Raw genomic sequence first — 17,187 nt, forward strand, 5'->3', positions numbered from 1 at the left:
GTTACAAGATATATAGGAGCAACAACAAGAATGCTCGCCTCCCGCCTTGCTGAGCATCAGGAAGATATAGCTAAAGGAAGATGCTCTACAGAACTCGCTAAAAAAGTTCTCGAGCAAGGATACAACCCGTTATGGCCCAGAACGGCAATAATTAAATGCTGCAACAATCGAAGACTTGTGTTCATCTGGGAAGCGCTTCTCACGGCCACTTCAGAAGCATGCAATGTTCCCACCCTCGATCTACCCGGGGTGTGGATTGCCTTGTATCGGCGCCTAAAAAACGAAATGCGCCCAACATCGTATCGCCAAACGCGGTAGCATCTCCACGCATGCGCCGCTAACATCTTAAAATATAAAGATTCGAAATATCAAAATTATTCGCACGTTCGTAACGAAATTTCCGGACGCTTGTTTGAATTTAAATATTATGTTCTTTTGGAACATCCTGCACGTTCGCTTTCTTAAAAACTTGTTCTTTTCGCCTGATGACGACGGTTATACAAACGTCGAAAGTACTTGTGTGAATACTAAATGAAGTTTATTAACGCCGTACTCAGTGAATTTGTACTCAGAAGCTGAATAGAAACACATACATCACACTACAGAAGGCCTCTATATTGAATACATGTCATATTGTTAGGAAATTCCTGAATACAGACACACAATGACACGTTTATTTAATTTTTTTTTTTTTTTTTTGGAAGTTACTATGCCTTGACTCTGGTCTGGCATAGTACACAGCCATCGGTGTCCACCTAGTGTAACTCACAAAACTCAACATAATTGAGTTTATGGCATTACGAAATTCTATTAATAGTATCATATCATACGTTATTCAGAGGAATAACATTTTGGTGTGCCGTGTTGAGTCATGTTGAGTCATAGGTGTGCCGTGAGTAGAAAAAGGTTGCGGAACACTGGTCTAGATAAGCATTATGTTTTACATCAGTTTGTGCAACCGACGAAACACTGATTCTGGCTTTCCACTTAGCACAATTGTGCCGCTGTGTAGAGTGACTCAGTCGCTTCCCTTTGTGCCTACGCGCTTTGCATAAAATGGAAGGTAATTTGCAATGAATTATGGAAATTTTTTACAATGGCAGTGAAACTTTTAATTTAAAATAAAGTTTTATATTTTTTGATTTAATTTTATGATCTAATGTTTGCTATTTTTTTTGTTCCTTTTTGAAATTTTTTTATCATACTCTATGTAGTTCCATGGATGATGGGTAAAAATATAATGTTATTACACTTGGAATTATAGATGTTGCATGCTGATTGGCTGTGACAATTTCCACACAAAAATATACCTTATTCTGGTACTTTGTTGCCAAAGTACCAGGATAAGGTATATTTTTAAGGTATATATAGATGATTCTAACCGGAAGGCAATTTTACTGCACATAAGCAGTGACAAAGGCGATTGAATTGCCTCAAAATTATGCTAAGTGGAGAGCCAGCATAAAAGTGGAAAGTGCCTTCCAATGGAAGTTTATGTATTTTTTTTAGATTTTAGTATACAGATTTGTCACATAAATAAAGATTTTTTTTTGCACCAGTTTGATAAGTTGTTAGATGTCAGCCATCTTTGAAATACAAAAAGTATTTCAAAGAATGCTGACCTCTAACAACTTATCAAACTGTTCTAAAACTTATCTAACAACTTGGAAACTAGTTGACCCTGTATTGGTCTATAGTTGATAGGACAACTGTGATTGGATGATGGATAGTGATGGCAATTCCATCAATGTTCAAATAGATATTTTGTTTGATCTGTTGTTGTTTGGGATGTTTGTAGACATGTGCAATCATTGAGAGTGATGGATCTATAAGCTGTAGTGGAAACTGACTTTATTCATTCATATATTTATGTATAGTATTTTCAAAGTAACTAAAACTAACTTGTATTGATGGATGGATGGATGGTGAGATGGTAAATGCTTCAGTGTACTGTTTTGAGGAACCTGAGCTTGAATCCTGTTGAATTCTAATTTTTAAGAATGGTTTGCCCTAAATGTATCATGCTTCATATTTTGCCACTTGGCTGACCTATTGTTTATNTATAATTATACTTTAAAAAATTGTAAAGGGCTTTGAAATTATTGAAACCTATATAAAAAAAAACAATTTTATTAAGTGATTGTAAGCATAATAATTTATAATTGGCATCATCATGTCTTAAAATATGAAATTGGTTTGATAGAGAACCTCAATTTATTACACTGAATCTATGGAAAGTCACATTTCAATTTATTATGGTTGACCTAACTTGCTTCCAATAACTAAGTTGTAAATGAAGCATCTACTGTACTTATTTTATTTATAAGTATAAATATATATGTATTATATTAATTCTGAATTAAAAATTTTTCAGAAACAATGGGAATGGTTGAAAAAATTTTTTAAGGAGCATATTCTCCAAACATTGGAAGAAGAGGTAAAACTTTAATAAAACAATTTATATAGATTATCTTAATGTATACTGTACATAAAGTATATATTTTAATTATACATTATTAATTACACAAGGTAATCAAACAAAAATAGAATTCTTGAGAAATAGTGTGAGGAATTTGATGACACTGAATGGTACAACAAATGTGATTGACTCACAGTTCTCAAAGTTAGATTCACAGTAGTGTCAAACTCTTTGCAATAATTTTCACAAGTGGTTTTTTTTTAATTGCCTTGTATATATGATGTACTTTTATAGGTATTTTTCAGATTTTTTTAGGCTCACCACTTGTCTTCATACACTGAACACTGGGAGTTTGGTTGTGGGTTTGCGCCTCACTTGGACGGGCTGGCCATGTGGAGTTTTCCGGGTTTTCTCCAAGTTGTAACACTTAAATAGGGGCCAGTTTCTCTTAAAAGATCTCTTGGAAGGCATTCCCCCTAGGCAGATCACCCAAGTGTTGTGTTGCCATAACTTAAAAAATAAACAGATTTTTTTTTTAATAGCTGCATATATTTTTTAGACTTTTAAATGTCTGCATTCACATAGAATGCAGTCGTGTTGCATTTTCTTAAAAAAAAGAACGATACATAGACTCAGCATTTATAATCACCTTAAAATATTTTTCTGTTATTTTATACTAAATGGATAATGACAATTTTCTTATTGCAAAAAAAAAAAAATTNGTGCCGTGTTGAGTCATGTTGAGTCATAGGTGTGCCGCGAGTAGAAAAAGGTTGCAGAACACTGGTCTAGATAAGCATTATGTTTTACATCAGTTTGTGCAACCGACGAAACACTGATTCTGGCTTTCCACTTAGCACAATTGTGCCGCTGTGTAGAGTGACTCAGTCGCTTCCCTTTGTGCCTACGCGCTTTGCATAAAATGGAAGGTAATTTGCAATGAATTATGGAAATTTTTTACAATGGCAGTGAAACTTTTAATTTAAAATAAAGTTTTATATTTTTTGATTTAATTTTATGATCTAATGTTTGCTATTTTTTTTGTTCCTTTTTGAAATTTTTTTATCATACTCTATGTAGTTCCATGGATGATGGGTAAAAATATAATGTTATTACACTTGGAATTATAGATGTTGCATGCTGATTGGCTGTGACAATTTCCACACAAAAATATACCTTATTCTGGTACTTTGTTGCCAAAGTACCAGGATAAGGTATATTTTTAAGGTATATATAGATGATTCTAACCGGAAGGCAATTTTACTGCACATAAGCAGTGACAAAGGCGATTGAATTGCCTCAAAATTATGCTAAGTGGAGAGCCAGCATAAAAGTGGAAAGTGCCTTCCAATGGAAGTTTATGTATTTTTTTTAGATTTTAGTATACAGATTTGTCACATAAATAAAGATTTTTTTTTGCACCAGTTTGATAAGTTGTTAGATGTCAGCCATCTTTGAAATACAAAAAGTATTTCAAAGAATGCTGACCTCTAACAACTTATCAAACTGTTCTAAAACTTATCTAACAACTTGGAAACTAGTTGACCCTGTATTGGTCTATAGTTGATAGGACAACTGTGATTGGATGATGGATAGTGATGGCAATTCCATCAATGTTCAAATAGATATTTTGTTTGATCTGTTGTTGTTTGGGATGTTTGTAGACATGTGCAATCATTGAGAGTGATGGATCTATAAGCTGTAGTGGAAACTGACTTTATTCATTCATATATTTATGTATAGTATTTTCAAAGTAACTAAAACTAACTTGTATTGATGGATGGATGGATGGTGAGATGGTAAATGCTTCAGTGTACCGTTTTGAGGAACCTGAGCTTGAATCCTGTTGAATTCTAATTTTTAAGAATGGTTTGCCCTAAATGTATCATGCTTCATATTTTGCCACTTGGCTGACCTATTGTTTATCTGGCCAAACACATGGGGTGTGTTCTTGGTAAAGACAGATTCACACTAAGATTGTCTGGTCTGGTCTGACCATCTTCACTGGCCGTTACCATAGCAATGAAATATTGATGACAGATGGAACAGACGAGACAGTAACATTTAGCTAGTCAAACTTTTCAATGAAGAAATCACCAATCATCAAAGATTTATGTAAAAACATCACAGTCAATAAGAAATGTTCTTTTATGTTTACTTAGTTTGGAATGTAGAATCATCTAGTAACTGTAATATATAATTGCATAATAATGTACATTGTATTATATATATATAATTGCATAGAAAAAAATTTTTAACAAAATGGAAAGCAAAGATTTTAATGAGATGCTAATAGAGGAAGTAAGATATTACATTTGACAGTGCATCTGAGTATATCATTGGTCAAGATTTATGCCATTTGAAAACTGAACTGTATAGTGTGCTTATACACTGTGAAATATGATGTCTAACTGTTGGCCCACAAAGGCAAACACACAAGATGATGACAAAAGAACAAACAATCCTATAGATAAAATAATGCTTAATTTTCTTTGTAGCAGGTACATTAATGGATGCCTATTCTAGGATAATCTCCCAGCATCTACCCAAATACTTGACCATTGATAGAAACTGCTAAAATTTTTTATACACCACAAAATTAAGATATTAATGACTTAAACAATAAACAAAGAAAAACAAATGTTACAAAAATAAAACCCTTACAATTAATCTTTATGACTAAACTTACAACTAAAAGGGTTAAGAAATGAAGATAGAGGGCAAGAAGTGTTTAAAATGGAATATAGACAAGACCAAGATACCTGGGTCCTGTGGAATTCTTATGATACTTGTCATCTTGATAGTTTACGAGGAAATTCCGTATTGATATTGTATTTATTTATTTCTTTTTACCAATGTACAGTATGCAAACATCATTATATATTGTAACCTGATGAAGAACTTGGAAGGAGTTTGAAAACATTAGTTTTTGTTTGTTTTCTTTATCTACACATCATAATCAGTTTGGAGTACATGATTATATATTGTAAATTGTAATGTGATTTGTTTATTTGTTCAAAACATCATACAAAATATAAAATTTACAACTTATAATTTTTTTAGCAATAATTTTTTTCACAGAACAATGTTTTTGTCCCAATTTACAGGCCTGTTTCAGGTTAGAAGTCAGATATTTGGTATACAAGACGTTGATGAATAAAGAGTCTAACTTGATATACATTATCAGTTTCATAAATGGAGCAGTCATGTTGAGACATTTCCTAATTAACAATGTGGAAATAGTTGAATTATTTTGTAATAATTTGTATATTTTCAGATTTATTTTAAACTTGGCAACTTTGGCAATGTTTTACGTATTATAATACAGGTAACCCCCGTATAACACGGTAGTTACGTTCCAAAAAATTGCCGTGTTATGCGAAACAAAGAACTAGTACGAAAAGGAGGGTTAGATTCCAAAAATTAAAAAACATGTTACTATATTTTCATAATTAAGATAAATATCTTTATTAACATTTTTTTAAGTGATACATATTAATATAAATTAAACAATGTTTTCTTTGTCATCACTAAAAGCACTATAAACCGAGAGCGTTTTATTGTTGGCAAGTTATCGTTATCCTCTGAGCATTTTTTTGCATTATTTTCAGATTCATGCTTTACCTTTTGCAAAAAGTGTATGTAATTTTAGATTGCTTGCTTCTAGTTAAAAGATCTTTATAAATTTCCTTATATGGTGCTAAGCACTTATGGGATAATGGAAAAACATCTGGCAACACCAGAAGCAGAAGCGTCGAGATCTGGCAAAATTGAAACAATTTTCGCGAAGGACCATGTGTATGGAGACGAGAAAAGAAAATTTACACACTGAAGTACTAATAGTTCACGAAAATAATAATTTTCGTGAACTATTAGTACTTAAGTATGTAAAAATTTATTACATTTCATGTTGTATGAGGGTTTTACCCATTTCTCCAACCGTGTCAGAGTGAATCCGTGCTATAAAAGTACCTAGTTATACGGGGGATGGTACCAATTTTCGAACCGTGTTAGAGTGAATCCGTGCTATAGAAGTGCCGTGTTATACGGGAGTTACTTGTATTATAAAAGTTCACTGATGTATATATTATCTATCACTCTCACTGATATATAGATTTCTTAAAATATTCTGCATTTAATAATTGTGGATACAAGAGGGATAGTGGGAAATTCCATCAGTATATATAATTCCACTTATAGCCCATAATAAGAAATATTTATTGGATGCAATCATGGACCAGATAGATGAGAATGGGGCTTAGAGTAGTTATGGATGTGGAACTTATTCTCTGAAAGCCTTAAGATTATAGGAATAACATCAATTAAACAAAGAAAAAGTCAATCAGATACAGAGAATGTCCCATCAATTATCAGTTATAAGAAATTTGTTTATTATAAAAATTACATAAAGTAATTCTGTTGTTCAAAATACTGACTATTATTATCTATGGTCTGTATCCATCTTTCAGTCAACTCTTGTATTTCTTTAAAGAATGTACCATTGTATATTCTTTGATACCAAAACATTTGTGCACTGCAATCTTGCTTCAGATTATGGAAGCATCATTCATGTAAAAATTGTGCCATTGATTGGAAAAATTAGTAATCCAATGGTACAAGATTGGGACTTTAGGTAAGGTGTGGTAAAAGTTCCAGTTCTCAGATCTCAACTTTTGTTCCTGTTATATGTGGTGATGCTTTATTCTTTGCAGCAAAATGCATTTAATTGACTAAAGCAGGATTTGTTGTGCCAATGCAGTGTATATACAAGTTGGGAGGAGTAAAGTTTAGCAGTTAAGCCGTGACCAAATTAAACTTGGAATATATTAGCCATTCAAACTTTTATCAAATATGCAATGTCGCTTTTGTATTCAAACTTGTATCATTTAGTAATGGATTTTGGAAACTGGCCTGAATTTAATTATTGTTTTTGCATATCTGGATTTCAGAAGAAAATCCATTTTTCATCACATATTACAATATGTTTGATGAAGCAATCATCATAATGATTTTTCAGCAATTGATGACATTCTTCCATCCACTTCTGTGCACCTTTTGCAACACAATGTTTTGATTAACATCAGTTGCTTTATGATCCAGAATTCATAAAGTAGAAGTTCTTGAATTAACCTGTTTTGCTTATTCATGTTTAATACTATAAGCATCCATTAGAAAAATGCCTGTTGGATGTGCATGCTAAAAATTATTTAAAAATATGATAAATGATTGTTTAAATGGTAGATGTCAGAATTAAACAATATTAATTTTAAGAAAGTTATATGGTAGAAAAGTTACACAAGAAAAAATGGTGGATAATTTATGGGAAACCCTGTATAATAATAAAGCTATACTAAACACCCACAACATGCAAAATGTCTACACTAAAGAAATTGAATAAATACTCAGAACTTCTCAACAAAGTAAAGCATCTGTGTAAACTGGATGAGGTACTTATTATTCTAGTCCTTTCTTGCACAGGCATATTACACACTCTTATATAAAGTCTAGAAACATACATTGCAGAAAGCTGCCATACTAAACATCTGTCACATAATCAGGAAATTTGTAAACATGTTACATACATTGCAGGGACAGTGAAAAAATATACTCGCTGCATAAATGCCATCTGTTTTGTGCTCAAGTCTTCTCTCTGTCTTGCTGTGAAAGCATCTTTTGTATTTTCAGTGCTTTTTCAGCTTTATTTTTGGTGTGTTTTATATATATTTATAACCTCTACCTAGTAACTATGGCATTCAAGAAGAGTGCAACAAAGCCTAAGATGAGGCTCTGGTATTGACAGTTGAGGTGAAAAAAGGACAAGGAACTTATTGTGAAAGCATGAAAGTGGTACATGTGTGATGAATCTGCAATCATGTTTAAATGTTTAAGAAGTTAGTGGTGTATTTATTGTTTAATTTAGTGTATTGAAATGGGTATTTGTTTAGAGTCTGGGAATGGATTAATTCACTTTATATTAAATGGGTAAAACTTGTTAAGATCTAAAACAATTCAGTTTGTATGGCTTCCTGAAATGAATTAAATTCAAGGCACAAGGCGCTACTGTATTTATAACTGGGCTCTATATGTAATATGATTTTATTTTTGTAGAAAGTTCAGAACCTAGCTTTTTCCTCTTTATTATAATGCAAGTATTTTCATAACCACATAGTCCTATTTCCTTTCTTGAGCTTTGATAAATCTTGAGCATGTTGGATTAATGGATATTACGAAATGCTGGGTTAATAGGCTTTAAGTAATTAATGCATATTTGATTTTTTTGTGAATATTTCAGAGATGTAATCTGTCTTTTAGGTATTTAATTAATTCATTTAAGATGTACTTTTTTGTATACGTAAATTTTGGCCAAATTGATGATTCTATGGTTAAAATCATTCTTGTTAGAGTGAAAAAAGACAAAAAAATAAATTAAGTTTGATTAAATACAGTGATATAAAGTAAATAATGTTGTCATTACACTTTAATAATAAAGCTTATAATTAATAAAATGTATTTTAAATTTAACAAATGTAAAATATTTACTGAATTTTTTTCTTTTGAATTTTCTAAATAAATAAATTAATAATAATATTAATAAAATTAAGTAAAATATTTAAATTTTATATAAATATTATAGGAAAGCATCACTACACATTCCGAGGACATATCAGAAATATGTGTAGATGTGAAATCAACGGCAGTAGTAAAATGCTCAGCTGTAGATTCACCCGCTCGTTATATGGAATTGAGCAGCAATACTGATCTGAATCAACCACCATCAAATTGGCTTAGAAGCCAGGCTAAATGGAAGGGACGATGGGGACGTTGGGCTTACCCAAGAAGCCATTCTACAACATTTTCCAGGTAAAACAGAAATAACGTAGTATAATATATTTTTTAAATCTGAGATAAGATATGCAAACCAATATTTAAAGTACAGTAATACCTCGACTTACGCTACCCCGACTTATGCAAACCCGAAGTTACGCAATTTTCGAATCTCGTCAATTCATCTTTTGTTTGAGCGTCACGCAACTCTTGATTACTCACTCCCCTCATACTATTGTTTAGCTTATATATTTGGACGTGTCGCGCGGAATCGACACATAGCTACAATTTTTTTTATGTTATTTATTTCTGTGTTTGTTATATTTACAGAGACTTGAGAGACTCTATGTGGTAATTTCTTGTAACCAGGAAAGAATCAAAAGACGAGATAAGATTAATGAGAACATTTATTAGCTTACATATGTCTGATATGGATTTTACACAAATTACAAAATTATACCCCGACTTACGCGAATTCGACTTACGTGGTTATCACTCGGTCCCACCTATCGCATAAATTTGGGGTATTACTGTATAAAAATCCAGAAACAGTTTACACAAGAATAAAAATTTTGAAACTGAATGCGGCTGTTGCAATAATTTTTAAATTTGTATTTTTAGTTTTCATCTAGCGCATAATTTTCCAGACTGTGTAGGAGAAGTAGATGTTATATCAGATTCAGAGGTATGAAATTTTGATACAGTCATAAATTAATTAATTTGATCTTAGAATATTTAGTTAAATATTTTTAAAACTTTACAGAATATCAAAAAATTATTGAAGATTCCATATAGTAAGTCACATATCAGCATGATGGTTCATTGCATTGGTAAAACATTATTATTAGATGAATTCGATGTTCATAGTCATCTACTCAGAGCTCAGGTATAAATTTTTATTGCTTTATAGAATTAATTAGAAATCTTACATTTGTGCTCTTTGTATGACGTGATAATGTTACTTTCTAGAAAAGTTACTAAATTTTCAAAATAAAATTGTTTAGAAATCTATAATAATAAATTTTGAAAGATCTAAAGTTATACAATCAAGTTATTTTTCTAGAAATAGATAAAGAAAAGAAGTTAGAGTTTTAAATTATGTGAAGCAAAATTTTATAGACATTTTCAAAAAGTCAATTTTAAAACAAATTTATTTAACTGATTTTTTGAGCTTAAATTATATCATTTATGCCTTATAATTATACTTTAAAAAATTGTAAAGGGCTTTGAAATTATTGAAACCTATATAAAAAAAAACAATTTTATTAAGTGATTGTAAGCATAATAATTTATAATTGGCATCATCATGTCTTAAAATATGAAATTGGTTTGATAGAGAACCTCAATTTATTACACTGAATCTATGGAAAGTCACATTTCAATTTATTATGGTTGACCTAACTTGCTTCCAATAACTAAGTTGTAAATGAAGCATCTACTGTACTTATTTTATTTATAAGTATAAATATATATGTATTATATTAATTCTGAATTAAAAATTTTTCAGAAACAATGGGAATGGTTGAAAAAATTTTTTAAGGAGCATATTCTCCAAACATTGGAAGAAGAGGTAAAACTTTAATAAAACAATTTATATAGATTATCTTAATGTATACTGTACATAAAGTATATATTTTAATTATACATTATTAATTACACAAGGTAATCAAACAAAAATAGAATTCTTGAGAAATAGTGTGAGGAATTTGATGACACTGAATGGTACAACAAATGTGATTGACTCACAGTTCTCAAAGTTAGATTCACAGTAGTGTCAAACTCTTTGCAATAATTTTCACAAGTGGTTTTTTTTTAATTGCCTTGTATATATGATGTACTTTTATAGGTATTTTTCAGATTTTTTTAGGCTCACCACTTGTCTTCATACACTGAACACTGGGAGTTTGGTTGTGGGTTTGCGCCTCACTTGGACGGGCTGGCCATGTGGAGTTTTCCGGGTTTTCTCCAAGTTGTAACACTTAAATAGGGGCCAGTTTCTCTTAAAAGATCTCTTGGAAGGCATTCCCCCTAGGCAGATCACCCAAGTGTTGTGTTGCCATAACTTAAAAAATAAACAGATTTTTTTTTAATAGCTGCATATATTTTTTAGACTTTTAAATGTCTGCATTCACATAGAATGCAGTCGTGTTGCATTTTCTTAAAAAAAAGAACGATACATAGACTCAGCATTTATAATCACCTTAAAATATTTTTCTGTTATTTTATACTAAATGGATAATGACAATTTTCTTATTGCAAAAAAAACAAAATTGAATTGTTTTAGATGTCATTAAGTTAAAAAAAATAGAATTGATATTAAATCTAAAATTATTTAAATAATTTTAATTTGATATAAATGAAATCTTCACATAAATGAATGAACATTACATTAGAAGTTAATTCATTAATTTCTAATATAATAGTTACTCAATATTTATTTATAATTTTTTTAATATAATTTGTACATAAATACTTACATAAACTTTGCTTATAAATTAGTTCATCACAAAATAATATATATGAAATTCATGTACAACATCTTGTATAAGATATTATTGTGTTAGAAAATTAAATTTTATATATCAAATGAATTATTTTATATGAAATAAAATCATTGAATCACCATTTTTCTGTTTAACTTATAAAGGTAATCAATTAAATGTCATTACAATCGCAATTCATTACTATCAACATAAATTCAAACTTTTTAAAAATTTTTCCATTAATTTTTTTTTCTTATGTACTATAAAGCTTGTTCCAGTATTGTATTACAGAAATTTATTGCAGTTTAGTTCATATTAAATCAGAAATAGTTAATAAATTTTTAATAAAATGAAATGAAATTCAATGCGTCATATTCAAGTTTGTGATACTATTCAAAAATTCAGATTAAAATAATTAGTTTTGCGCGTACAATCAGCAGCAAAAACTAAAGTCCATAAAAATCTATACAACCTTTCAAAGTTTGGTAAAGTCTATAAAATGGCAGTTTTAAACTAATGAATTTAAAAAAGATAAAAGCGTTTTATATTTTTGAATTTTAAATTATTTTTTCCTTTCAATAATAGATAAATATGATTGATTACATTTGCATACTTTAAAAGTAATTGTATAATATTTTTATAGGAAAAATGTATGCTTCGTAAAAATAAAAGTAGAGATTATTTGCAAAATAAGAATATGTTTTCAAAATTCCTATATTATAGGTGAGTATTTCTTATAGAATATTTTATAAATATTATATTTACTGGTTATGAAATTGGTCTAAGTTAAAACTAGAAAAACATTGAATTTACTTCATAAACTATTTAAAAAATTTTACAATGGTATTAAAAATAAACTATTTTGCAGGAGTAAATATTTGTGTTTTCTTTTTGTGATGATAAAAAATATTTTAGAAAATCAAACTCAAAAGTCAGAATATCTCCAGACAAAAATATATACAGCAGACCATTTTCGTAATCATCGGCACAGACATAAACTTAGAAATTTTAATTTAATTTTTATTTGATTCTATTTAATTATGTATGGTTGAATTTCCTACTGATCCAATAGGTTGACCTGGGCAAACCACAGTTTTCTCGACATTGGTTCAGAAAAAAACAAGTGTTTTATAGATTTATGATGGAGAGTAACTGTTGTAGTTGGTGCAGAGTGTGATAATGAGCTAGAGTAAAAGGAATTGTTTGGTTGGAATAAAGTTTAATATGCACTATATACAGTAGATGTACTGTACAAAAGAACAAGAAGAGAGTCTACATAGAACAGGATCATCTTATATATAGAAAGATCTAAGCGCCACCTGGAATGTCCCTAGGAGAGTGCTGCGATACTCTCATCAATAGTAACAAATGCTAATTTTCAATTAAAAAAAAAGTTGATTTTGTTCAAGACTTGAGGGAAAATGTATAATATAATATCAACAAATGAGAGAGAGAGAGAGAGTGCATCACCCCATCCCGCTTAATTCCATCTATATTAAGGTTGACCTTGAATGTTTGAAACTTTGATCGTAGTCAATGATAGTATACTTTCTTACTGGAGAATAAAATCAATAAAAATAAAAACCATTCAACTATCCAGCAAATTCTTTAATAATTTAAAAACGTTTTCAAATGCATTAAGCATTCATCTTCAGTTATTTCTCTAATTCGAAATGTGAAATTCTGCTGGATTTCACATTTCTTGCTGGATAGTTGAATGGTTTTTATTTTTATTGATTAGTGAGTGGTCAATGATTCTGTTGTGGACAGTTGTTGAAGATAGTTGATCCTACTTGGACTTCAATGTTGGATTTTTCAGTTATTTGGAGAGCTTAAAGTGGTTTTGGGATATTGAATGGCATCAAAGATTGTTCCTCTGATCTCTTGAGTCACTGCACTGTCTTTTTCTTCATTCTTACTCTCTAACCTTGTGATTCTCTCTCTTGAGAGTTAACCAATCAAGGCCAAGTTTTGTCCTTTTTTTTAGGCCAATCATATAGTTTAGATGTGTTTTCTGTTTTTGTGTAAAATAGAAAATAGATGGCTTAGCTTGTTATTGTCTGGGACAATTATCGTAACAAATGGAAGAGTTTACACAAAGGAAGTTAGACCTAAGGAAATTGGGTTCTTTATTTAGCTAAATCAAATTTGTTAAATAACAACTTTTATAAAACTTTTCACAAATTAGATTCCTCATAATTAAAGACAATCAAAAGCATTATAAGCATTAAAAGCATTTTTGGTTAATAACTTGTGAAAGGGCTCATAAAACATTATTTGCTGATATGTAGATACTTTTAGAAGACATTTCAGTAGTTGGACCAAGCATTAAAAAGAGTTTGGGTAATATGAAAGCATTTAAAGCATTCAACAGCATATTTATAGGTCAAATGGCATTCTAAAGCATTTTTATACTGAACCAAGTATGAAACCCATAAACAGGTGTGGTGCTGCTTAGTGACATAGTTGCCAATTGTCTTACTTTTTTCATTTATGTATTAAAATTTATATAATTTATTTACAATAAACAACAAAAAAATTATTTATCATAGAAAATGAATATTATACTACATATTTGACATACATTTTACAAGATAAAAAGAAGTGAATTTAATAATTGGTTGATGATGAGATTAAAGTGTAAGCAGGTAGAGTTATTGATAGGTTTAGTTTTTGTGATTCACAGTACTTATGACTGATTAGAGATTGGAAATCAGATAAATGTGATGCTAAATATAAGTGTTTCTGCAAAAATGCAATTGCATGACTTTCCAAATGAAGGCTTTTATGTAGAGCCAGGATGTTTATACTGCAGTTATTGCCTTCAAATGGTATCTTATGAGAAAAAAATCTACTGTTCAATGACATGTCTCTTTGGTGAAGCATATGAAACAAAAGTCAGCCTGACTAAAAAATACTTTTCTTTACCAAGCAGTTAAAATTACTACTGATTCTACTGCTTTACTATACCTTTCAATTAATATGTGATTAAAAAAAGTATCATTTTTAAGTATTTAGAAAATTTGTTTATTCTTGCTAGAAAAAAGCATTTTAAAGCATAATTTGGACATTATAAAAGCAGTTTTTTAATACACACAAGCATTTTGTGAATGTCCTTATTCATAATTATTAATAGTTTTAAATTACTCCTCACGATAAAGTTTGAAATAGATCAATTGGAAAATTTAATTGATAAAAGTACATAATAAAAATATACATATGTTTGTATATCATTATAGCTTATAAATATACTAGCATACTCAAAAATTATGAGGGAAATGTGATCTAGATATTTTCTGAATGGATTAATCGATCGATAGCTTTGCTTGTCATTCTCTTGAGAAGATGGTTTTGCCAAATGATTAAGCATCCTTTCCATGTCTCAGCGAAAATGCTTAAATGGTAGTTGTGAGCTTATTTAAATTATACATTCTTATATGAGATTAGTGTTAATATTAAGGGGCCTCAGAATGTATTTGATATACTGAGTTTAAGTTTCCTTTAAACCCAATTACATATTTCATATATTTTGGCTAGGTGATGCACAGTACTCAGTTGGGGCTCTGAAAGTTTTAAAAAATTTAAAAACCCTTTTTGGTAATGCAGAATAACCCTGTCAAACATTCATCAGACAGTCATTCCTTTCACTAAGTAAATAGACTGGTCCCTGCTACTGTGCATTTTTACAGCCTGGTTAAGATTCCAGAAATGACTACTAATTGCTAATTGTCCCTATTCTAATGGATTGCCATTTCTATTAGAGGTTGATGTTGATATCAGTACATTATTATGAAAATATCAATAGAATGTAATCGTATTTATTTGTTCTTTGTTCTTTAAGAATTTTCAGTACTTTTAAACAATTTAATTGTTTTATTGATCAGTTTCTGAAAATGGTGTGACTTTCATGCTCAAAAACATTAAGTATTTCTTAATTTTATAATTCCAATATTGCAATTGGATCATGGCTTTTTAAAAAATTTGGTATTGATTCTGAAATTGTCAATTTATTTAGTAATAACTGGAAAAAATATAATTTTCTTATATTGATTTTCTGCTTTTTTAAAGCAAACTGCATTTCACTGTATACCAGAAGTGTCAAAAAATTTTATTTATGGTTCTGCATGAAAAACATTAAAATTTTTAAAATATATGTTTGCAAACATAACATATACTATATATTGTAAGATACATTAAGGTTCATATTAATAGTTTAATTTTTAAATAGTATTGCCGAAGGTTCTTCTGAAGAAGAAAGTGAATCGACAAAACCGGAAAAATCTTCCGAAGATACAGCCAAACCGAGTAACTTGAAATCATCAAGAGAGACGACTAGCCCAATTGCTCCCTTTACTGATTATACTGTAAATATTCCTGATCCAATAAAAGAAGTTGAGGTAAGACATACTAAAATATATTAAATTTTTTGTGTGTTTATGGAATGAATTATGAAAAAATTCAAAGGCATTTTTTATAGCAGTGGATGGTGTCAGTTTTATAAGGATGATAATAAATGTAGAAGATACATTATTTTGTAAAAGAAAGTTTTTCTATTTCATTATAATAATTCAACTCCGTGATGAATATTCATGGGTAAAAACACTTCATAAATATTTGAAAATTGTTCTTAATTGTGCTTAAAGGGAATATTTACAGAAAATTTGGAAATTTTGATCTTATTATCAGGATATCATTTTCCTCCAAATGTAAAAAGGCTTGAAAATCTCTTAACAGTAGTGTTCTGTCCTAAACTGTCTAGTGCAGTGTTTCTCAACGGGGGTGATATCGCCCCCATGTAGGCGTTTTTCCACATTGAGGGGGTGATTAGTAACAATTTATATTTTGAAGAACAAAAAATAATTTTCTNATAGGAATAACATCAATTAAACAAAGAAAAAGTCAATCAGATACAGAGAATGTCCCATCAATTATCAGTCATTTACTGTAGTTATAAGAAATTTGTTTATTATAAAAATTACATAAAGTAATTCTGTTGTTCAAAATACTGACTATTATTATCTATGGTCTGTATCCATCTTTCAGTCAACTCTTGTATTTCTTTAAAGAATGTACCATTGTATATTCTTTGATACCAAAACATTTGTGCACTGCAATCTTGCTTCAGATTATGGAAGCATCATTCATGTAAAAATTGTGCCATTGATTGGAAAAATTAGTAATCCAATGGTACAAGATTGGGACTTTAGGTAAGGTGTGGTAAAAGTTCCAGTTCTCAGATCTCAACTTTTGTTCCTGTTATATGTGGTGATGCTTTATTCTTTGCAGCAAAATGCATTTAATTGACTAAAGCAGGATTTGTTGTGCCAATGCAGTGTATATACAAGTTGGGAGGAGTAAAGTTTAGCAGTTAAGCCGTGACCAAATTAAACTTGGAATATATTAGCCATTCAAACTTTTATCAAATATGCAATGTCGCTTTTGTATTCAAACTTGTATCAT

At 29.9% G+C, this 17,187-nt stretch overlaps 1 protein-coding gene across 1 annotated transcript in view; it reads left to right on the forward strand.

Annotated features, from left to right (window-relative positions):
* Positions 1–16,148, forward strand: part of LOC111627593 (erythroid differentiation-related factor 1-like) — a 17,598-nt gene extending 1,450 nt beyond the window's left edge. Inside the window, exons 2-7 of the mRNA XM_023371181.1 lie at positions 9,054–9,280; positions 9,866–9,929; positions 10,008–10,130; positions 10,752–10,814; positions 12,371–12,450; positions 15,956–16,148. Of these exons, the coding sequence (XP_023226949.1) occupies positions 9,054–9,280; positions 9,866–9,929; positions 10,008–10,130; positions 10,752–10,814; positions 12,371–12,450; positions 15,956–16,148 (750 nt within the window). The remainder of the gene's footprint in view (positions 1–9,053; positions 9,281–9,865; positions 9,930–10,007; positions 10,131–10,751; positions 10,815–12,370; positions 12,451–15,955) is intronic.
* The last annotated feature ends 1,039 nt before the right edge of the window (positions 16,149–17,187 follow it).

This window comes from Centruroides sculpturatus, unplaced genomic scaffold (assembly GCF_000671375.1).
Source record: "Centruroides sculpturatus isolate CEXI.00-Female unplaced genomic scaffold, Cexi_2.0 scaffold491, whole genome shotgun sequence".
Lineage (NCBI taxonomy): Eukaryota > Metazoa > Arthropoda > Arachnida > Scorpiones > Buthidae > Centruroides > Centruroides sculpturatus.